The 23,294-nt window shown below is 39.5% G+C and overlaps 1 protein-coding gene across 1 annotated transcript in view; it reads left to right on the forward strand.

The window, feature by feature from the left end:
* The window catches only part of LOC113483885 (fibrillin-1), a 145,454-nt gene that overhangs the window by 30,283 nt on the left and 91,877 nt on the right, over positions 1–23,294 (forward strand). The window contains exons 5-8 of the mRNA XM_026855896.1: positions 10,239–10,436; positions 13,739–13,864; positions 18,793–18,918; positions 22,753–22,911. Of these exons, the coding sequence (XP_026711697.1) occupies positions 10,239–10,436; positions 13,739–13,864; positions 18,793–18,918; positions 22,753–22,911 (609 nt within the window). The remainder of the gene's footprint in view (positions 1–10,238; positions 10,437–13,738; positions 13,865–18,792; positions 18,919–22,752; positions 22,912–23,294) is intronic.

The following is a 23,294-nucleotide window of genomic DNA, read 5'->3' on the forward strand; positions in this document are numbered from 1 at the left end:
CCAAGTGCTCAATGAAGACAGGGATTATAGTAGGCCTTAAAGAAATGAGTTTATTTTTTTAAACTAAATACTAATATATTTGATGTTCATTGGCTCTTTCCAATAAATGTAGAAGTCTGGACGTTCAGTGAGTATCTTCGATTTCCTGGAGGTCATTCACAGTTAGCAAAACAGCAGTTTAATGCTTTAGTAAATATTACAGGAAAGTGTTAAAGAAGAGAGAATCCTAGACTCGCTGAAAACTTGTGAAGTCCAAAGACAACCAGAAGGATAACAACTGAGGTAGGGTCCATAGTAATACCTGGAATTGTACAAAAAAATTGAGTATTGAAACCCATGAGTGTTAGCATCTCATGTACTTTATTTTGCTAGATATAATATATATAAATGTTTAATAAAATTATACTTGCTTAGTTGAAAACTCTTGTGAGTCAAGAGTAAATCATTTACCTTCTTGGAAAGAGATGTTTTCTACTTCTAGCAATAGGTGCTGAATACACGAGAGAGTTCCAGAATTACGGCATGTATTCTGTAACATTTCAACAGAGATACTGTAAGACTTACTCAGAGTTAAGCAGTGCATGTTATTACCATGTTTACTTTTTGGACCACAATCTTAATGCAAATCCCATATATGTGGTTATGCAAAATGAGCCAGATTCTGGTCATGATTACACTGGTGTACACACAGAGTGATGCCACAGTTTCACTGAGGAAAGAATCTGATCCTGTAACACAGAGGGTTGCATGGTATTCCAGTTAAAGTAGTTGATGTGTTTCACCACAGAGTTAGATACTAGTGAGATACTAATGTCTGAAGCAATTTTTGGACATTATTGACTTAAATTTGTAAAGCTTCGTGATGTTTTTCGGGGGGTTGTTGTGCAATCATGAAATGACATAATTGTTAAAATATTTCTTGGAAAATCAAAATATTGTATATTGTTGTTGTTGTTGTTTTTCAGATATTTTTGCTGTCTTTTTAGTTATTTACACATAAAGATCTGTGTTACAACCTTACTCAAAAAGAACACTATTAGTTATTCCAAAGTGTTCGGGCTGGTAAAAAAAAAAAAAAAAAAAAAATGGTAAAAAAAAAAAAAAAAAATTCAGTATTTACATCATATAAAATCTCTCATCACTAAAATCATATAATAAAAATACATGTATATGAAAAGTATTGAGAATGCAAAAACCCAGGCAAGTGCCTGGCTGAATAAATTTGGCCGGGGAGCTGTCTGCCATGTGGAGAAGGGTCTTTATGGGACTACAGTCTGCATGCCCCTTGCTTTTGTTCAGTGGAAGCTTTCCACTGCCGTAATTTCTCAGGAGTGCTGGTCCTTTGGGGTTGTGGCAAAGAGGGAGCTTGCTTAGGACAAGCCAGATGATTCTTGGCAGCTGTTAAAAAAGGAGTAAGTAAGAAGAAATTGTTGATCGCTCTAATTACCGCGTTAAAGAACTGCCAGAACTGTAGAAGTTCTACATTCTGTGAGGACCACGGAAGTTATTTGTCCATTTGTCATTATGATAATATATACTTACCAACACCCAAAACATCATTATTACACTTACTGCCTTCCCTTTAAGTCATCCCCACTGAAAGCGAGTCAACTTCTCACCATTCCTGCTGTATGTTTACTCATTGTGTTTCACTTAGTTTAAGCGGGGAAATTGGCTCCCTCCCTCCCTCTCACCTCCCCTTTTTATTTGTAACCCATTCTCAGTTCTGAACTGAGTTTCGTTCCAGTGCTCTGCAGTTGTATTGTGTTTCATGACACTGCAGAGGAACATTTGTATTTTAGAAATAAAAGGTTATTTCTAATGTATTTGTACCACTCCCTCTCCTTTTAAAATAGGAGCAGTATCTCTTTAAATCCTGGGTGTTGCATTATCTGAAAGCATTTTCCCTTTCTTTGGATGTTGGTCTATTTAATATACTGTAAGTCATTAGGATCTATTTTTCTTACACAGTTTACACTACTTTTGGATAGTCTCAGTTATTTTATAGTCAGTGTTTTCTGGAGCCAAAGAGAAAAAAACATATACAGAGCTCATCTACTAGCTTTGTCTTTACCTTGCTATTTAATAGTTAATACTTTGTGGTATGTTAAGAGAGTTTCTATAACGTGGCACTTCTTAAGAACTCCTTTTAAAAAGTAGTAATAAACTTCAGCCAACTTGTTCTTTTTAAGTGAAACTTCCAGAGTTCTTCAATTGAATCCATTCTCCTTAATAATCATCTGGTCTTGACAATAAATATGTCACCAAAGTTAGTTATTTTTTTTGCAAAAAGAGAGATGGAAATCAACTCAGAATTTTATTTCGTTGTTGCTAGTCTGTGAAAGAAATTAGAAAAATTAAAATCTGCAAAGAAATGTTCCTTTGTAGCTTATACAGCAAAGTAGGGTGGGTTAGAGTTTGTCAGGTAACTGATTATTCAGAAATGAGAAGTTACTCTGCATTTAGCTGCATTGCTTACTGTTTTCTTCATCATGGAAAAGAATAAAATGTGGTAACAATTTTCTGTATTTGGACTGCTGCCGCACATAATTGGGAACAACAGAGCTAAAGCCTTGATTTTGGTGAAATGCTTAGTCTGCGTGTTGGATTAAAATGTGTGCAACAAATCACTCCAATTCTGTAATAATTTTTTGAACATTATTTTTTTTATTTTATTACTGTAATGTTATTACTTTTCAGTTACAGACTTCAAGAACTGGGTCAGTTGCAAGAACAAAATTGGCATGAAAATAGTTGTATATTTGTTCTGGAAAACGGATTGCCAAAATACTTTTGAAAATAGTCAGCCTGAATTGTTCTGTACATCAAATGCAACTGATAATGTTAGGCTCACACGGTTAGTAAGCTGTTGTTTAGAGGCCCTGCTCCTAGGAAGACTAGATAATATTTGCTAGATAGACATGTTAAACAGATCATCTGTGCAGAAATAGATTTGTGAAGCAGCTTACGGAATGGAAAATAAATTTAGGCTGAAGTGTGCCAGCAAGTCAATATACGAGAACAATTTGCAACAAGCAAAGGTGAGGAAGACATGCAGAAAATGGGGTCATCAGAATCGGGAATTAAGAGGATAATAATCCTGGGGCTGGAATATATGAGGCAGTAACTAACTTCTGTGGCTGACTAATACACAATAAAGAGTTATGATACCAGTGGAAGTTATTTATTGCAAGTGTTAGATATGCTTCCATAGATGTTTTTTACTCTCGTTAAAATAACGAGAGGCAACTTGGAGCTGTGATCTGTCCGCAGCACAGCTGTGGTATTCTGAGACGTTTCTGCTGCCAGATTTATACCCCTGCCAGAAACAGTGCCTGAATGGTTTGCACTCCGAGGCCCTAGCTCCAGTGACATCTTAGCACTAGCCAGCGTTGAATCTCAGCAGTCAGAGCTCCGTGCTGCACTGTGTGCTGAAGCAGCTGCGAAAGGGTCTTGTTCATACGTGAAGCCATCTCTGGTGCTGGAAGGGAGCAGGCAGAAGTGGCATGGTGATAATTTTTTTTTTTTTTACATACCACAGCTAAACCTACCAAACCTCGTTGGTAAGAAGTGTTAGACATCATAGGAAATAAGTTTTAAAATATTTACAAAGTTTTGTTTTCTTTTCTTCTGAACACCCTCTGATATCTTTGCCATGTACTTTCCAATGATGACACATTGGGATCTGACTGGGGTGAGTAATGGTGTCTGGCTGGGGGGAGGAAAGGACAGAGAGTGCTTAACAGTGAGTAATTACTTAAGGAAATGGCCCGCATGGAAAAAAGAGTGTTTGGTTGCATTTATCAACTGCCATTTCAATGTCACCTGCAGACGGAGAATTATTGTGTCTGAGTTTTTAAATGGTTGGAAGGCAGTGCACTGAGCTAGCAGGAGAATGTTGTGTTGTGTGTGTGGTCTTGATTCAGTCTGTGATGCGAGATGTGCAACATGCCCCGTGTTAGGAAAGACCGAGGTAAATAATAGTTATCCCACAGGTTCCTGAGCGTGGTCATTCACTTTTCTGACCAGTAGTTAAAAGCCACAAAGGCCTGTATGCCAAACATGGTTTCATGATAGCCCACAAGCAACTGAAAGGGACATTTTGCAAGTGAAAATGGGGTTATGGAGCACATTGCTCTTCCCTATTGCTCTGGTACAGTGCCACACACACGTTTACTCCTGAAAACACCTAGAATAACCTCGAAGGACATTTGGAAATTGAGCCTGAAATGCTAAACCTCTGTGTTCTGTAACATTCTATGCTGTGGTGCTGCTTACTGGTACAGTCAGCTGGGTCATGCCATGCTCTTGTGTCATTTCTGAGACTCTCTGTAGTTCTTGGAGTTTTACTGCAAAAATTCTCATTTCAGGCACAGCACGTCCTGTCTCCTGAAATGAGGCACGTGGTGTTTTTCTCCATCATCTCTGAATGTATTGCTACCCTCTCTGAAGAGAGTGAAAGGGTTGAAGTACAGTGAAACGTACAATGATGGAAGCTGTGGGTTTTTCCGTTAACAGTATACTTGTTTGTGTAGTGAGAGGTATCATATGGTTTCCAATCCTGTCAGATTGGACAGGTGGCTTTCTCAAAGAACTAAAATTTTAAGAGTAGTTGTTTCTTATATCCATGCTGCCATTGTGTCACCACTTATTTCAGATTTTACATCAGAATATCTGATACACATTTCTTCTATTCCTGGTTTTTAAACTCAGGAAAAGTGATGGGAGTTTTGTTTGTGCGAGCACACCTGAATCAGTTTAGGTAAATATGGTTGTATGTGTGTCTTTTTAAGATTCATTTAGGATTCTTCATTCATGGCTTAGTGAAAGCTAATTTTTTTAAATGCTTTCTTTATCCTTGTTCCAAAACCATAATTTGCTTGGTGTCATTCTCATATCATTCTTATTGGTGACATTGGAATCGATACATTCAGAGTTCCCTTCTCCCCCATTAATTTTTCCCATATATAAGTGTCCAGCTACTGGACATTTTTGGAAACTCTTTCGGGAATATTATAATCTGCTTTTCTAATCCTAATCTTACTTTTTCTAAACTAAAAATGATGCTTAAAGCAAAATTTCCCCCTTATAACAGAGAAGTGATATCTTTTCTTATATATATAGCATTCTCAGCATCTGCCATTCCAGGCCAATGTTTCTCTTTTATCTCCAGCTGGTAAAAAACCCAATCACCAACCCACTGAACAGCAGAAACAAAAATGCTGCTAGGCAGGAGAGTAAATTGTAATAAAGATCAGCTTTAAGGTACTTCACTTGCCTTAGAGCCCTTTCTGACCTTTGTTTCATTATTTATATGATAATGGAATATTCCTTTCCCTTTTCCCTGTACTAAAGAAAGGGAAAGTTGCCAGTTTGTGTTGCTGAGGGTGGTTTCAGTTACACAGCCGTCTTGGCTGGATTTGGGGGTTCATGCAGAATTTACCCATGTGCTAACACCTGGGAGGAAGGCTTCCTCCCTCCAGGCAGCGTTCTGGGTTTGCTGTTCAGCCAGTGTGCAGCACAAGGTTCTGTGTGAGCTGTGCATGCTGTGTGCTGGAAAAACAGCATTTTATTGTTACCCATTTCTTTATGATGGCAAGAGATGACACTTTCCTGTTATTCAGTAATGAGATTTTGATTGTGATAAGGTAAATGCTGGTTTGCTAGGGTCCCATCTTTCAACCTTTGCACCCATTCTGTTTCCATTTATTTTAACAGAGGTGGAGGAGTTTGTCAACTTCCCTAACAGGTGATTATCAGATTGGAAAAATCAGGCTGTTAATGTCAAACATCAAGAACTCTTTCTAGGAGATTTATAAGGAATGAATCTTCGAGGAAAGAGTAACCAGAATTTTATCCAGCATCCTTGCAGTAGAGTAATTGTTTGATCCCAACACCCAGCCCTGGGTTACACCACTCGTGACCGGCCGCCAGCTGGATTTAACTCCGTTCACGACCACTCTTTGGCCCGGCCATCCAGCCTGTTTTTACCCAGCGAAGCCTGTGCCCATCCAAGCCTCGAGCAGCCAATTTCACCAGGAGAATGCTGTGGGAAACAGTGTCAAAGGCCTTGCTAAAGTCAAGGTAGACAACATCCACAGCCTTTCCCTCACCCAATAAGCAGGTCACCCTGTTGTAGGAGATCAGGTTTGTCAGGCAGGACCTGCCTTTCATAAGCCCACACTGACTGGGCCTGAGCATCTGGTTGTCCCACATGTGCTGTGCGATGGTACTCAGGATGAGCTGCTCCATCAGCTTCCCAGGCAGTTCCATTAGTTCAAAATTTTTTTTTAAACTGTATTTTTACATTAAAGACTATATTGTGCTTGAAAGCAAACAGAGGTTAACATGAAGTGAGAGCTTAAGATGGGTGAAAGTCTTGCGTTATCCTGATGCTCTTTGGTGACCCTCTTTGGTGCTGTCCAGCATTACTTGGAACAGTTATTATTTATTGCTGTACTTGGTTTTGATCAAAGCTTGCCAGTACTACATGTTTCAGCAGCCTCTCTGTTTTTAGGAACATAAAAGATCTTTTGAGAAGATAACTAAAATTATTTGATGATTGTATCTGAAACAGGAACGAGTTATAAATCAAAATACAGCTTGATTCTTTCCTGCAGACTTAATAAACTGTATTCTTGCATGGTGTAAACCAGCTTCGTTCTATTGCCCTTTTTCTCTTTTTGATGGTATATGAACTTAATGTGGTTTTACAGTTCCTGCTACCTTCTCAGTTGTCTGAGGCTCCTGTGGAATTATTCCTTATCAAAATAGCGAAGAAGTACGTGAAGAAGCAGTTAAAGTTGTTAGATAACCATGACTGATGCCTCACTGAAGACTGTGTGCACATGCTGAAATTTGCCTAAAAAGTGACTTAAAATATTTGAATTATCAGTTGCACATCTTTAAGAAATAATTTTACTAAAATAAATTCGAGTCAACATTCTTCAGTTAAAATGAAATTAATTCTGGAAAAAAAAGCAAAAAAATCATGTAATAGCTTTTCTGGCTATATTTTTCCCCTTTTTCTCTTTTCAATTCCTGACTGATCACTTGGTACCTTGTGTTTGAGCTTTACGCTTTGGAGTAGTTTGAGCAATAGGAAATGACACAAAGATATAAGAAAACTTTGTTGTTACAAAATAAAGATTGGGGTTTTAAGCTCATATCCCAAGTCAGTGCCTTGTAGCATAGACCCTAGGGTTTACTGCATCTTCTGAAATCAGCACATTTCATAAGACCAAACACCTTCGAGGAAAATGGTGTAACTCAAGGAAATCTCTTTACATGTGATGCCATTTTCATTTTTCCATGGTATTAGTGGAATCCCATTTCCTTCTTGTAGGCCTTCATCTTGTAATGCGTCAAAAAATCTTAAACCCACTGCTAAAAATGCTTTAATTTTAGAGCTCTTTTTATTAAGCCTCTGTATAAAAAAATGGACTTGAAGTGTGTATTTCTCTGTGGCCATAGGTCAGTGTGTACATCCAAATGATCTTTTTCTTATGCTTTTTCTGACCTTTCGAATTTTCCATTAAGAATGCAAAAGAAAATCATACTTGTGAAAAGGTGAAAGACTGTGTCTGAGAAAACAGAAGGAATGTTGTACTCAGCAGAAAACTGAGTATTAAGAATAAAATTTATCAAGGCAAAAGATTAAGTAAAAGCAGTCTATAATTCTCCATACTGAAGTGCTATGAACTTGGATAATAACAAATAGGGGCTGGATTTGCTTGGTTTTGAAGTGCATATTTGACCTACTTCTTGTTGCTGAAACCTTGTGGAAAGATTTGCATGGTTATAAAGTTAACTTCATTGGGTTCACCATTTTTCTAAGTCATATTAGCCACTGCAAAGTCATTTATAGCTTGAAAGCAAACAATCGTAAATGCTGATCCATTCATAGTCTACCATAAAATACAAGATGGGTTATTCACTACTGTCTGACGCGTGCTTCCCGCTGCCACGGAGAACAAAATGACTCCTTTTTAAACTGTCTATATATAAAAATGGCATAGGGACAGTCTACAATGAGGGATTTCATCCTGAGGAGGTACACTGGAGATTTCCTGTTGGCGACACAAAACTCATGTTTCTAAAGAAATTGTCATCTATTGTTTTAATATTAGGAGTTTTAATTTTGGGAAGTTTGCATACTGTGAACTATGCATTTCTGTTTTGTTCATGGATGAAGAATTGGTCTTGGAAATAAATTTTTTAATTGATAGGTATAATTGATCATGACTTACTTGTATTCGTGTGTGGAAGGAATAAGATAAAGGCAGTAATATTTGGTTTTTTACTACATGCTTCCAAAGCTGCATTTCTGTGATGAGAAATGAGAAAGAAGGCAATGTAAGTTTTGACAAAAGCAAAACAAGCCTGTCTAACTAGGAAGATGAAAGCATATACAAAAATGCTTAAAACCGGGAAAAGAACGTGATAGAAATTGTAGTGTAGAAAATTAATATGGAAGTGAAGGGACACAGTGAGAAATACCAAGCCAAAAAAAGTTAAGGCGATGAAAAGGAATTTGGTAACTGAGGGTAAGAGAGATGTTATCAGAGATTCTGACCTGTTTCATGATGAGGCTGACAGAATTGCTAGGGAAGAGGAGGGAGAAATGTTCAGTATACATAGCTGTACTGCTTGGAGGGGATAGGACAGAAATTTTATCGTTGCAATCTGATAGCAGTTAAGGATGACATTAAACAGCAATATTTGCATTTACATTTATACAGCTTGTCCAGCTAACCAGCACCATGGAGACTGAAAAGAACTAGCTGAAGGGTTCTCAGATCGTGCATGTTAATTCTCTGTAAATCTGCAAATACGGGAAAATGTCCAGAGGGTGGAAGAAAATGATTGTTGTTCCAATATTTTAAGAGGAGAAGAGATGATCTGGGTGATTATAGGTCTGTTAAACAGGCAAGAAATTAGAACAGCAATTGTAGGATGTAATACGTAGTTAAGGAAGAGTAAATGGTCTATAATGCCATTTAGTACAAGTTTATCAGAAAGATCTTTCAAACTAAGATGATAACCTTTCTGTGAGGATCATGTTTAATTGTTGAAGATAATAGTAACGATGTAGTACTATTGTATAGATTAGAGGACTTATGTAAACCATTTTATTTATTATCTCAAAGAGTGACTTGATTTATCAGCAGAATTGTAGTGTACGGACACAGCATCCCTGGATTGGAATGAAGATCAGTTAAATTATAGGCTTCAAGGTGCATCTGGTGTGGGGGAGATGGGGCAGATGGGAAAGGCATCCGTTCTGCCCTATTTCACCCTTTTTATCAGTGGCTTAGTGGAAACATATTATTGCTAACAAAGTTTGGAAGTGGCATGAAAATTGGAGGAATTTATAATGTCATGCCTACATGTGGATTACTCAGTGACCTTGACTGAGGCACCTGATAACTGTTGCAGTACAGAGAAACACCGGGTTGGTAATTTGCTTGGCCATGCTTACAGGATGTCCTGGTGCACCATGACAGACAAACATTTTAGGATCACTTGTGAGGAATTAACCAGAGTGTGCGCCCCGGATGTACGGGAGACAGCAGGAGTTGGCGGTACCACTGTTTGGTTTTTGCCCCTGGAGAATGGAACAAAATAAAGCCTACTAATATTTTATTAACATCTTAGTTTAATTCTGTCTGTTGGCTGAGTAGCCTGTCCTACCATAAACAATCAAAGCAGATGTGTTCCACATGCCCTCCATTCAGCTGTAGGCAAAGCTTACCCACATATCTGGTACAGCGTATGCCTGAATAACAGTGAGAACTGTCCTCAAAAAACTTCCTGCAGTCTGTATTCTCTTCCCTTGAGACTAATTTGAGAATAACACTCGTGGAAAGAAACACATCCCTAACTATCAGTATTATTTGAATTAAGGCACTGAATATTTAAAACCAACTGAGGAAAAGAGCTCCCTAAGAGTATTGCTGGAGATTAAACCAAGCAGCAGAGGGGATGTGCAGAATCTCAAGTGTATAATACTCCTGGTAAATAGTCACAGTGTATTTATAGAGATTCTTACTTTCAGTAGATTTGAATGAGAAGAAAACTTGAGATAAATCCTCTGCAGAACACTGCTAAGTAAAATTGTTGGTCTGGTGGGCAGTTTGTGTGCAGACTTGCCAAAACGTGCTGCTGTTTTGCTTTGTTATGAGTTTTGTTGTGTAATTTTATTGCGATGCTGATGAGGTTTTCTGTCCTTGGTGCAGATTACAGGACTGGCCCTTGCTTCACTTTGGTAACCAACCAGATGTGCCAGGGACAGCTCAGTGGAATAGTCTGCACAAAAACCCTTTGCTGTGCAACAGTTGGGAGAGCGTGGGGCCACCCCTGTGAAATGTGTCCTGCCCAGCCACATCCTTGCCGCCGAGGCTTCATTCCCAACATTCGAACCGGGGCCTGTCAAGGTAAGTTAGCAGCAAAGCTTCCCCAAAAGCTGCTGAAATTGTTACTGTGTTAATCTTAATTGAGTTACACTGCTGTGAATAACCTGTCCTAAGTCATTCTCAGCTATACGTGTGAGGAATGGAAAAACATTGTCAGATGCATTACTTCATGATTCAGTGAGTGCCTGATGTTCAAGTGAGTACATTAGTAACTTAGGTCATGTGAGAGCAGCCAGCATCTTAATGAATTTCTCACTGCCAGCAGCCCTTTCCCTTGGTTCTGTAACGGTGTTTTTCTGAGTGTACCACTGGGTCATTCCGTAGAGGAATCCATTCTGTTTCAGAAAGCACTCAAAACATGCAGAAATCAATCTGTGGCAGTACTGTTCCATTTATCCAGTGTGGGGTTTTTTAGCCAAAATTTGTTGATTTTGGATTCATCTTGGGTGTCTTATCTCATGTGATCTACACAGCTTTGACCCGGAGAAAAGTGCCTGTTGTTGTGCCATTTGAAATGCCCTATTATATATTTGATACAATTTTAGAAATGCATTTGTTTCAAATCGTAAAATCCACCCAGATGTTGCTTACTTCTTTCAGAGCATGCCTTACCATAGAAAGTCCTTACACTGCTTTTGGCTTTTATTCTAATACTTCCAGCTGTATAAATTCTTTTATTGTCTGGATGTCTGGCAGGAAACAGGAGAAAGTTAACAGGGGCAGCTATGTATTAAACTGATGTGGATTATACATTCCCAGGACCATATCTCTGGGGCTAGTTTATTTCATTTTGTCTAACATTTTCTAGTAAGTTACAATATTTTTGAAAATAGGGGAGATAAATAAAACTACCCATAGATTTATAATATTTAATCATGAAATTACTGTGAAGGACTTCAAGGCATTCCATTGCATTAAAAATGTAGATATCCTCTGTCACAGGCCAAGTCCTGCCTGGTGCCTGCATGATGAACAGGCACGATGAGCTTGGAGGTGGACACATTTGTGTGAGCCACATAATGCGTACATGTTTTGACCTCAGCCATTCTGTTCCCCCTCTCACTGTAAAGGTCAGGATTAAATTGTGCAGAAATCTGTGAATCGAGGTTCTGGACACTTCTGAAATCTTATGTGCATAAATATGTGGCCCACACCCCTGAACTTGTGCCACACCTAGTTATATCCCTTTTGTTTGTGTCAGGGAGAAGCTGCAGTGACCTCTCTTAACGGGTTTGTGCATTTCGGAATAAGGCTACTTCTGCTTGCTGCACATTTCTTAGCATGCTGCTACATTTATGCTAATCTGTATGCAGTGCCAACACAGTTTTGGCCCTGTATGTTTGACTTGTACTTTCCAGTTTTCCCCTCGCTTGTAATGTGTTCATAATTTCAACAGATCTGCTGCGGAACCATATATTAGCTTTATTTTTCATGCAATTGTACTAAATCCAGTCCTTTTGAAATCAGATAACAGCCATTCAGACTGAAGACATTTCAGGGATTTCACATCCATATTCAATCTAAGTAAAGGAAAGCAGGTTAAATAAAATCCAGGTTCTCTGAAGAGAAAAAGGAACCGTTATTATTGTGTGGAGAAGTCAGAAAAAATAAAACAGAGGGGAGGACAAGTTTATTTTAAAAAGTAAATAGAATATCACTGCCCACAGTTTGACTTTGTCTGGCTGGCTGAAAGTTAAACTAATATCACAGCTGAGATTTTTAAAGATACAAAGGAGGAAAATGAAAGCCAAAAGGTGGGATTTTGAAACAGACATTGTGACTCAGGAGCATGACTTCTGTTTTTTTAATTTTTTTTTATTTTTTTTTTTCCTGAAGTCAGTACAGTGCCATGAAGTCTGGCTGATGACTGTTATTAAAGCACGGCGCAGTGCTGCAGCTCGAGTCCCAGCAGCAGTGTGGCTGTGTCGGGGGTGCTGAGGCTGTGCTGGTTCTCTGTGCCTCCCAGCACAGCGTTAGCTTGGGCACAGCACTGCTCTGGCTCTGCTGCTGCACCCCCGGCCCGGGGATCTTTACGTAACGCTCTGCGATGTGGTACAGATATGCCCCTTGGCGTTCCTGAAACTTCCTACTCGTGGCTCCCAGGGAAATTGCCTCTTGGCCTTTTGTACAGACATAATACTTTGCTTTTCAGACTACAAGACACATTACAGCTGGCTCTCTGGGATTCATAAAGGGAGATTTGAAGGCGTCATCTCCTTCAGCTTCTGTCCCTGTGTTGAAACCGATCCTAGTGTGAAGCCCAAGAATTCAAGAAACCGGGTTTTACCAGCAGCAGCTGGTACTCCCTGGGGAGATGGGGGAAGCACAGGCGTTTGGGTTGGAGAGTGGCAAGTGCTCTGTTTGCTCCCGAAGGACCAAGGACGGGGAGCAGCAGACACAGGGCAGCCCCTGGGGACTGTCTCCTAATTGCAGTGCCACTCCTCCTCCTTTGGTCTCTTTTCTCTAGCCGTTACTAAGCTGTAGCAACACTTTCGCAGCTAAGTCAGGACACACATGTTGTTATGCTAGAAGAGCTGTGAGGCCAAAATCTGGGGCCTCTTGAAAATGCTTGTCTTGAGCTTCCTACATAGCCTGTGATACCATCTTTGCTGTTTCATTTCCTTGAGTGAAAAAATTAAAAGCAAAGACAGAGAAATAAAGGGGAAAAAATCCCTCCAAATTTATGAATGTCTAAGCAGATCATTAATAATTCTTCCTGAGACATTAATTATAGCTATGAAACTTCTTGAATCAAACCCTAACCCCAGATAAGGTCTTTTGGTGCTGATCTTCCCTGAGTAACAAGTGAATCATTTCCATCAATAATGCCTATGCGGTTCCCCACGCCTCTCCAGGAGGCCCCTCCATGCACATTGCTCACTGCTCCTCCACAGCTCCTGCATCTCCGTGCTGGTGGGCTGTGCACTGTGTGGAGCTGCCAAGATTTTCAAAGGGGCAAGTAATTTTGGATGCCCAGCTTCAGATACTTGAAAGGAACCTGGGTTTTGGCAGGCTGTGTTCTCTGTACATCATTCCCCAGATGTTTTGGAAAAACAAAGCAATAGCAGTTAGATGTTTAATGTCTGTAACAATAATAGCCATGTGATTTCTTGCAGAAAATATTTAGAGTACTGTACTTAATCATACTTTGCATAGAGTAATTACAAAATTAGTGTCTGTCTTCTCAAGCAACTATCATAATATTATGATGGGTGAAGAATGGATGTCGACATATTTACTTTAATTTCTGTGTAGACAAATTATTATGGCTGTTTTTGAGAAATGAATTAAAAGTGGGTGTTTTTTCCTTTTTTATATGATAGATGTGGATGAATGCCAAGCCATCCCTGGGATCTGTCAAGGGGGAAATTGCATTAATACTGTTGGATCTTTTGAGTGCAAATGCCCAGCTGGACACAAGTTTAATGAGGTGACACAAAAATGCGACGGTAAGAACTTTTAGGACTTTCTTCTGAAAGTAAAAGGGGAAAAATCTTTTTTTTGGGGCCAATTTTGTTTAGAAGTTTGTTACAAACTTTCCAATCTCTTTTGCCTTGAATATGCAAATATTATTCTTCATAACAAATAGGAATAACGGTCTTTTCTTCTTCTAAACCAGAGAATCTTAAATATTGGCCCTGCAGCTTTTTCCAGCCTTTTATTCATGTAACATTTTACAGACTTAAAGGTACATCTGAAACAAATTAAACATTAAAACTAAAAATACGTTATAACAGATATGTTGCTTTAGAAATGCTTGAGTCACACGTCTCTCTGTGGAGCTTTTAACCAAAACGTGCACATAACTGGAAGGTTCAACACGTTCCCACTTACTCAGGTAAACTGTATTTAACATTAAGGGGTTTGACACTGCTGAGTGAGGACTGCAGGACTATGCTATAAATTCATCTTTATGGTTGCAGATGTTGAGGAAGGACAAACATTTTATCTTTCCTTATTGGTCATCCTATTTTGGAAGTGCAACAGGTGCTAGCTGTTAGTATGGAAACTTGCATAGCGTGATTATGGAATCTTACTAATTTTTAACTGTGATTCGATAGTATTTTTCTCTCTATAATATAATAATCAGGCTTAGAGGTCTCATTTGCTTTAAGAGAATTTTGGATCCATAAGGAACATAATAATAAAATGTGTCAACTTCGTAGTTTTGATTCATCTTTATGGTGAAGTCCAGATAATGTTTAAACTCTTACAACTGATTATCCTTTCAGTCATTAGATGAAAACTAATTAATTTGAGCAGACAAATTTTGTAAGTGGTTAGTGATTTTGGAATGACAACTTTCACTATCATAAAGGTGTGTGACTGTGACAGTGGTGTGTGCATCCTTCACCCTTTCTTAGATCAGGGTGCCTTTAAGGAAGCACTCAAAATTTTTTAGTCATTTTGGAAGAATTATGACTTACTCTTTCAAAAGAAAAATCCCTATTTCAAGAAAAACTCTGTCATTTAATCATGGATTAGGGAAAGCAGTTTCAGAAGAGTTTGTACACAGCACAGTTTTACAGTTTTCATATTGACTCCAGTGTTTTTGGCAGAGAGTAACCCACATTTAGGGTAGAACAACATTGCAAGTGTTTCCTTCTGTATATGAAGTACCAAGATCATGTTGAATAGGAAAGACTGAACATGAGCCTTGTTAAGTATTAGTAATTGAAAAACTGAGAACTTAGGCTTGCATAGGCTGCACTGTATAAACATTCCTATGGTATTTTTCAATTGCTGAATTATGTAAAAAAAGCAAACAACCCAAATAATGAATGAAAAAACCCAAACAGCCACCACCTCCAGAGCCTGCACATCGTAATAGTTGAGGGATTGGACCCAAGAACCTGGGATAGCTTGGTTTGTTCCCAAATCCTGCCACAAATTTCCTGCCCTGTCTCGTGAAATCCCTTTGGTATGATCACCTGGCTGTAAAGATAAGATGAAGTTTTCTTTCTTTAATTCCATACTTGCAAATTTTTGAACCTTGGCAGACAGAGACTTACTTTCAGTACATCTCCATATTGCATGTACCAAGCAATTTGAGTTAAAGCTGTGTATGTATTAATGCAATTAAAGAATTAAAAGTAGCACCCTTATACCAGTGGCATGAAATAGGATAGGGATTTAACAGTTAAGAACATATTCGTGTAACAACGGAATATCCATTCTGCTTTTTTAAATTACTTTTTTGCAATTTAAGTTAAAATCTCCAATCTAAGACAAGGTATTTGCCATACAGTAATTAACTGTAGTTCTAAGACATAATAATTAACATCTGATCATGTGCTTGGTTTAACTTCCTATCCAGCAAGTAGGACTTCAACTCCACTATCATGATATCCCCCTGCAGTGCTGTGTCCAGCTCCGAGGCCCCCAACACAAGAAGGACACAGACCTGCTCCAGCAGGTCCAGAGGAGGCAACAAGCATGATCACAAAGTGCCTGGAGCCCCTCCCCTGTGAGGGCAGGCTGAGAGAGTTGGGGGTGTTCAGCCTGGAGAAGAGAAGGCTCCGGGGAGAGCTTATAGCGACCTCCCAGTGCTTAAAGGGGCTGCAGGAAAGATGGGGAGGGACTCGTTATCAGGGGGTGCAGGGATAGGATGAGGGGTAACGGTTTTAAACTAAATGACGGTAGATCTAGATTAGACATAAGGAAGCAATTCTTCCCTGTGAGGGCGATGAGACACTGTCCCATGTTTCCCAGAGCAGCTGTGGCTGCCCCCTCCCTGGCAGGGTTCCAGGCCAGGTTGGACGGGGCTTTGGGCAACCTGGGCTAGTGGAAGGTGTCCCTGTCCGTGGCAGGGGGTTGGAACTAGGTGATTCTTAAGGTCCCTGCCAACCCAAACCAGTCTGTGATTCTCATGTGTCCTTCGGTACTGATTTAGTAGAACTTGCAACTCCCTGCTGAATTACCAGTACTGGTTTTTCAGTGGTAGTGACATCATGATAGAAATCATCAGGTACAGTGAGACAACACAAACTGCATTTAAAGTGTTACGTTATTTCACTGTTTCATAGAATCACTCCTCTTCCAGTTTCATAAAATTTATTTCATTAATACTTTTTTGTGGTAATTGGGGGATGTAATTGTTCCTGGTGTGGCATTTACATCTGCGAGTGCATCGAGTATACTTACCTTTATAAAACTTGCATACTTAACGATGACCATGTTGCTTATACGAACGTCAACACTAATATAAATACTGAAATACTGTTTGGGTTAGGCTCAACCCTAAAATAAAGAGTGATGATTTTGCTTTTAAAAAGGTCGGACTCTATATAAACAGCAGCAACACTGGCTTTAAGATAAACATTGGTGAATTTGAGTCAGAAAATGCTTGAATCTGATCCATTTACGACTGCATTTTTCTCTGTTAATTAAGGGCTTTATTCAGACCAAAATTCAATTTCCACATTTTTTGTCACTGAGACTTTTGGGACTCCTGTGGAGTATAATCCTGGAGCGGAAGCCAGAAGTCTCTTAGCAGTGCTCCCAGGGCACTCGGACTTGAGGCTTTGGCAACACCCTTGAAGTAGCACTGAACAAAAAGTCACACCCCTCTCACACGCCCAAGCGAGGAATGAGACCCACATCACGACAGCTAGCAAGATGCTGGGGAAGAATGTGTGCACAGGGGGCCCGAAGCCCCACACTGCTTAGGATGGGTCAGGCTGCAAGGTCTGGTTATCTGTATGGCACCCGAGTCCTTCCACTCCTTTCCTGCAAAGTCAAGGGGCCACAAATGTATTAAAGCATCCAGTGCTTTACTTAGGGGAAGAGAAATTGATAATTTTTATGTCACTGAATTTTTGTATTACCATCTTCACAGGAGAAGTAGAACAGAGATCCACTCTACTTGCTAAAACTCTCATTAACAGTCCTGTGGGATTTTGGGTGTTACCCCATCTGTTGGGGTCAAATTCCAATTTAGGCATTACATTTAAATTCCTCCAATCATATTTAATGACTACGATATTATTCACTCCTTGCCTTGGCGTGTTGGGTGGTGTTGCAGTATTTCATCTCAGAAATTTTTGTGGTTGGTGAAGTCATTATTACAGCCATGTGTCTATCTCTTTGTAGATCTCTGGAGGGAGAGGTTGGATAGAGTCCTGTGATGCCATTATTTCTGGCTGGATTCTCCCTGTCGGGAGAACAACTGGGTGGTTGTACATGGCTGTGACAGGCAGTTGTCACTGATCACTCTAGGGAATAACCTCCCTTTATGCTCTGCTTTGCGGATTCTTGTAGGTACCATGGAAAAAAGTGAGCTGATTTTTAGCTCAGCTGGACTCCAGGTTCCTAGAAGATGAGAGCACTGCTAAGTAGATACAGCTGCATTGTTAAGACAGTGACTGGAAACCAAGGGGAAAGTAACTACACATCACAGGCAGGCTACTGATGGTAATTAAGGAGCAACTGGGGCTGGCATAGGTTGTTATTCACATGACTGTAGGTAACAAACTCCAAGCGATGGAAGAAACCCTTCAAGTTCCTCTGTTTGTGTATACAGCTATGATCAGGTATTAAGGTATCTGTTAGGTTTTTTCTGTAGACTTTGAAAATTTTTCTGTATTGATTGTGTGATGATGATTTAGCATGTGGATTGAGATTCGTTAGGGAAGAAATTAATGATATGGACTTTTATTTTAAAATTGCTGACAAAATCTAGGAGGAATTGTAGACATTGCCTGACTTCTGCAGTAGGTATTTCACTTAGTGGAGAGAGCCAGGAAAGGTATTTTTTGCTGCCTGCAGTCATCCTGCTTTGAGGTATAATCCTGTCAAGTTGCATTAGTTAAACGGTGCCTAGCTGCTCGTGGCTTTTATACGGGGGATTTCCAAGAAAAACCCAAGTGTGGTAAGAAGGATGGGTAATTCAGTAGGTGCTCCTCTCCCCTTTGAGTCAGTATTGAACCACTGCCTCAGTATGGTGCCAGGAGATGCTGTGCTGCCGGAGACACCATGTGACATAACAGTTAAGCTCCCGATCACTGTGGTCGTTACAGGTCCCATGACGGTTTTCTTAATTCTAGTGTGCAGAATTCAAACTGGAGGGATTACAACTTACTTACCGTTAGTAAATCCCCTCTGCAGTTTTTCATCCATCATTATTAAGCAGTAAAATGAACTCCTTAGCTTTTTACAATTTACAGATACAATATTTTCTCAGGTTCTGTTTCACTTGTGTTTATAAGATGCCCAAGAGAAGATCCTGATTCAAAACTGCTGCCCCAACCCTAGTACATAAGTTAGGGCAGATTTCAGACCACACGGAATTTGGTCATTAATACTGATTATAAAATGCCGTTTCTTGTGTCAGAACTAATTTAGCTAACCTGCCCCTGCTTCTCTTTTTGCCTTGAAGATATTGATGAATGCAGCACCATTCCTGGAATCTGTGATGGAGGAGAGTGTTCAAACACAGTTAGCAGTTACTTCTGCAAGTGTCCTCCAGGGTTTTATACAGCTCCTGATGGCTTAAAGTGCATAGGTGAGTAGAATCCTGTAAATAATAAGATGTCGGTGTCATGAACATTCATGAATATCTGAAGTGGGTAACAGCACACCAGAAATGAATTTCGACTCATGATCTTGAAATCCTTCTTTTATGTAGAAGTACATAATGGGTCTATATACGTATTCCGAAATGAGTTATCTATTTGCAGGATGTGTTTCCTCTTTCCCCCTTTGTTATGACCTTCACGTTCATTTTTCTTGCAACAGTTTTTCTGTTACGCTGTATTTGTTGCCTTAAAATGGGCAAAGCTTGTTTAACAACACATCTCCTCGATATTCTTGCTCTCAAGTTTGTCTTGGATTTATATTCACGTCCACGTTATATTCAGCAGTCATTTAGAAAAGCAGATATACTTGAGAAAGAGGGTGATCACACCAAACAGCTTTCTCTTCCTCACTTTAAGTGTTGTGACCTTAATGCAGGTATTTTTCATTAAAGGAAGTAGTGTGATAACCTAGGTGTGGGACCTTTGTATCTGCTTTCATGATATTGATGATTTGGCATCATGATGATACTGTTCCTTCAGGTTTTCACTGTGACAGGTCAGGAACCTGTTTTCCAGATCAGGAATCAAAGGACTGTGTGAATTAAGACTGTCACTGCAGTGCCAAAGCCATGAAAGAGTCGTGTTAGCACTTACTGCTTCTGGGAAGCATACAGCCTGCTCCTAGGCAGGTCAAGTATTCAATTTTTTTTTTTTTTCCTAATTTTTATGCAGTAATTTCTTTTTTCACTGCTAGTGCTGAATTTTAAGCACTAATTTGAGAATCAAATGGAAGATGTATTTCCTCAAGTTTTGGCTTGTTGATTTAAAGGCTCAAAACACTGCGCCATCACTGGGGTTTAGGAGAGCACCTTGTGTAGTACCTTTGGTAAAAAATCATTTGGGAAAAAAATGGGGAGAAAAATGACTTCACAGACAGAAGTACCAAATGTTACTAACTTGCCCAAGAGATCTGGAAGTAGTTTGGGTTATGATTCATTTTGAATGATGCCGTTCTATTTCTGCAGGTTGTGAAAAATGAACTTTATTTCTTCTGTTACCAAGAACAGCATTTTGGTAGATTGGATCCATGCCAGCGGGAGCTGCTTTTATTGCTTCAGATGAATAGCTCCTAAATGACTACGGATCATTAAATCATTGGGTGCTGCTTGTACTTAATATTGGTGAAGGAGAGTCACCTTTATTTTTGAAAACAATTCTAGGGATGCCCAACGTCCATTTGCTTCATACTTCTTACAGTCGCTGCTTAGTCAGGACTGCCCAACATTCCCACCCATGTTACATTCCTGCAGTTTTCCAGCCTTTTTTACCCTCTGTATTTGTAGGCTAAAGTAGTTCAACTAAAGAATTGGGTATTTAAATGATGACAGGCTGTGTTAAGTAATATGCCAGACTATGAGCCATCATTAAATTTTTGGCTTTGTGTCCCAAGGCAAAACGTGCTAAATGGGAAGCACTATTAATTATCTGCAGATATTTTGGATTCATGTCTAATATGCAGATTGCATAGTTGCCATATTAACGAGGACAGAGCCCAAATCTGTATTCGAGCTGGGCAAAACATGTAATCTTGATTTAATTACAACGTGCCTGTCTTAAGTGAAAAGTGTTAGCTGAACGTGTCTATTCTGTTAGAGATGAGGAAGTGCTTCTGAGAAATGTATCCCTTATGGGACTCAAACTAAGCAGAACTGGTGCCAAACATCCAAAGGAAGAACGGGAGTTCCATTATTACAAACCTTAAAAATTAGAATAGACAAAGCAAAGATAATATCTCTGAGAGCTGAAGAGCAGAAACAGAACAGGACATCTCAACCCAAGTACTTGAAATGTGCTATGAAGAAAGCTGCTAGCCCATACTTCCAGCTGGCATAGATTTATTTGGTCAGTGTTAACTTTTTGATGACTTACTCTTTTAAAGAAGCAACATTTTTCTTGAAAGTTATTTTTGTGGTGATTTTTTGCCTTTTCAAAATGTTGTCTTTTTTTAGACAAAAATATTAAAATATTAAAAGCTGAAATGGTGAAAAAGTTGTTTCCTGCTGTTCTTGCCCTTATTTGTGTGTTTTACCATTAAAGAGGAGGAAAAAAAAAAGAATCACTTTTGATTAGGAATATGGAAAGGTCCAGCATTTTTTCTCACAAACCTACTGTCTTTTTCTGAAAATGATGTGGCTTTTGGATAATCTCTTACACCCGTAGGTAGACAAAGATGCTTGCTGTGTGTTTACCTTTTTATGGCACATTGTGTGCTTGCACAGATCCGATGTAATCCTTTTGCCACTTCTGCCCATTACTGATTTTAAATGTTTCAAAACTTGGTAATGACCAAAACTAAGAAGGATGAAATGCACAGGATGACGATAAGATCTGTTAGAAGTCTGACTTCGTTACCATCCACCCTACCACCACAAGAATGTGAATATCTCTCCAGGGATACAGGAGAACAGTTTTCTCTCCAGGGAACAGTTTGCATGAGAGCTTTATTTGATTTTTAAATTGGTAGATTAAGGAATCTTTGGCGGTTTAGTTGGGTGCCAAGAGAAAATGGAGGACCAGTCATAGAACTGAGTAAATTTTTTTTCCCCTCCATTTCAGTTTTCCATTATATGATAATACAAGTGAACTAACTAAAATTTGGAATCAAAGGCCAACTGACTCTTTTAGCTGTACTGCCAGTAATATCCGTGTTCAGGGTTCCAGCTAATAAAAGGCAGAACCATCACAGACTCTCCCAACATATCACTATATATCAATTTCCTCAAAATAATAAGAAACTTCCCTGCTCTTTTTTTTTATATCCACTGGAATAACTAGTAAACTGGAAAGCACTGTTCTAGACAGATGGATCCACCATGCCCTGGATAACTGAGATAGTGTTTCTTGAGGGAATGGTGTCTGCTGTTGTAAGGTTGTAGCTGCAACTTTTTCCTCTACATTTTGACAGCAAATGTTCATATATTTTAGAAACAAACTTGGTCTGGTTTATTGTGCAGTGTCAAATCACACCACAGCTTATATTGAGTTTGACATGATATGACATATTGTGAAACAATTGGTCAGAACTTCAGATTTTATCACAAGATTTAAATATTTTTATTTTTTTCTTTATTTGCTCCCATCCACATTTTCTCTCCCTTTTCTAAGCTTGGGGATCTCAGTGCAATGTTGTTAGAGCTGAGTGTATGGAAACTGGGTACAAGATGTTCTCTGTACAGCACGTGCTTACCCTTTTCAGACAGGAAGCCGGCACATCTCCATAAACAATGTGATGGCACCAGTTAAAGCTGTGTTGCTCTTTCTTGCCTGCAAGCCTATATCTTGTCAAATCACTACATACTTCAGCTGGGGAAGCCATGACTAATAAAAATTTAATGCTTTGAGAGCTGCAGTGCTGCAAGTTTACTGCTGTTCATCAGTGGCTTTCAAATTCGAACTTAAACAGAATTGATCCGATACTATCTTTAATAGAGATGACACTACAATTTTTCTTTGAGGGCACAGAAGCGTATTTTATTATATACTGAGTGCATGTTTCTATTTTATTTTTGCCTCCGTTAATTCATTGCTATTCCATATTTCACTTCAGCTTTCTCGCAGGAGGTGTTACACCTGAATCCAAAGCAGCCCAAATATTACCCAGATTTTTCTGCTTTTCTGCCTTTCGGTTTTTGATTGTAATGTTGCAAGTGCTATGCCATCCGTAATGTAATCAACCGAGAAAAACAGGACCTTTCACTTTTGTGAAAGTCACATTCCGCACGGGACTGATGATTACATATCCCATTTCTTTCTCCTGGTAGATGTGCGTCCTGGATACTGCTTCTCTTCCCTGACCAACGGGCGCTGTGGCAGCCAGCTCCCCCAGCCTTTGTCCAAAATGCAGTGTTGCTGTGACAGCGGCCGATGCTGGTCTTCTGGTGCAGCCACCGCTCCTGAAATGTGCCCGATCAGATCCACCGGTATGAATCCACCTGTATTCTTATGAGCGTGGTTGAACACTGAATTAGGCAGTGATTTTTCTTTTATCGGTAATGTCTTTATTAAAGAACTACTCAGGATGGTTGAGGCTGGAGGGCGCCTTGGGAGGTCATTTAGTTCAAGCCACCTGCTCAGAGCAGAGCCTCCCACAGCAGGTTGGTTGTGACCTCCAGGAGCCTAGGGCAAGCAGACGTAAGCAAAGGATTTTATCTGTTGCTAATTAATGTCTTGTAGACTGGTTATTCTGACCTCACCTGATTCAGAGTTTGTTTTCAACATCCTCTTCAGGCCCAAGTTACTTCCACTAGAGTTTTCTAATGCATCCCTATTCCCTCTGCAGTTTCGTTCTCATTGGAAAGCTGGG

The sequence above is a fragment of the Athene cunicularia genome (assembly GCF_003259725.1).
Source record: "Athene cunicularia isolate RWA chromosome 10 unlocalized genomic scaffold, athCun1 chr10_part1, whole genome shotgun sequence".
In the NCBI taxonomy this organism is placed as follows: domain Eukaryota; kingdom Metazoa; phylum Chordata; class Aves; order Strigiformes; family Strigidae; genus Athene; species Athene cunicularia.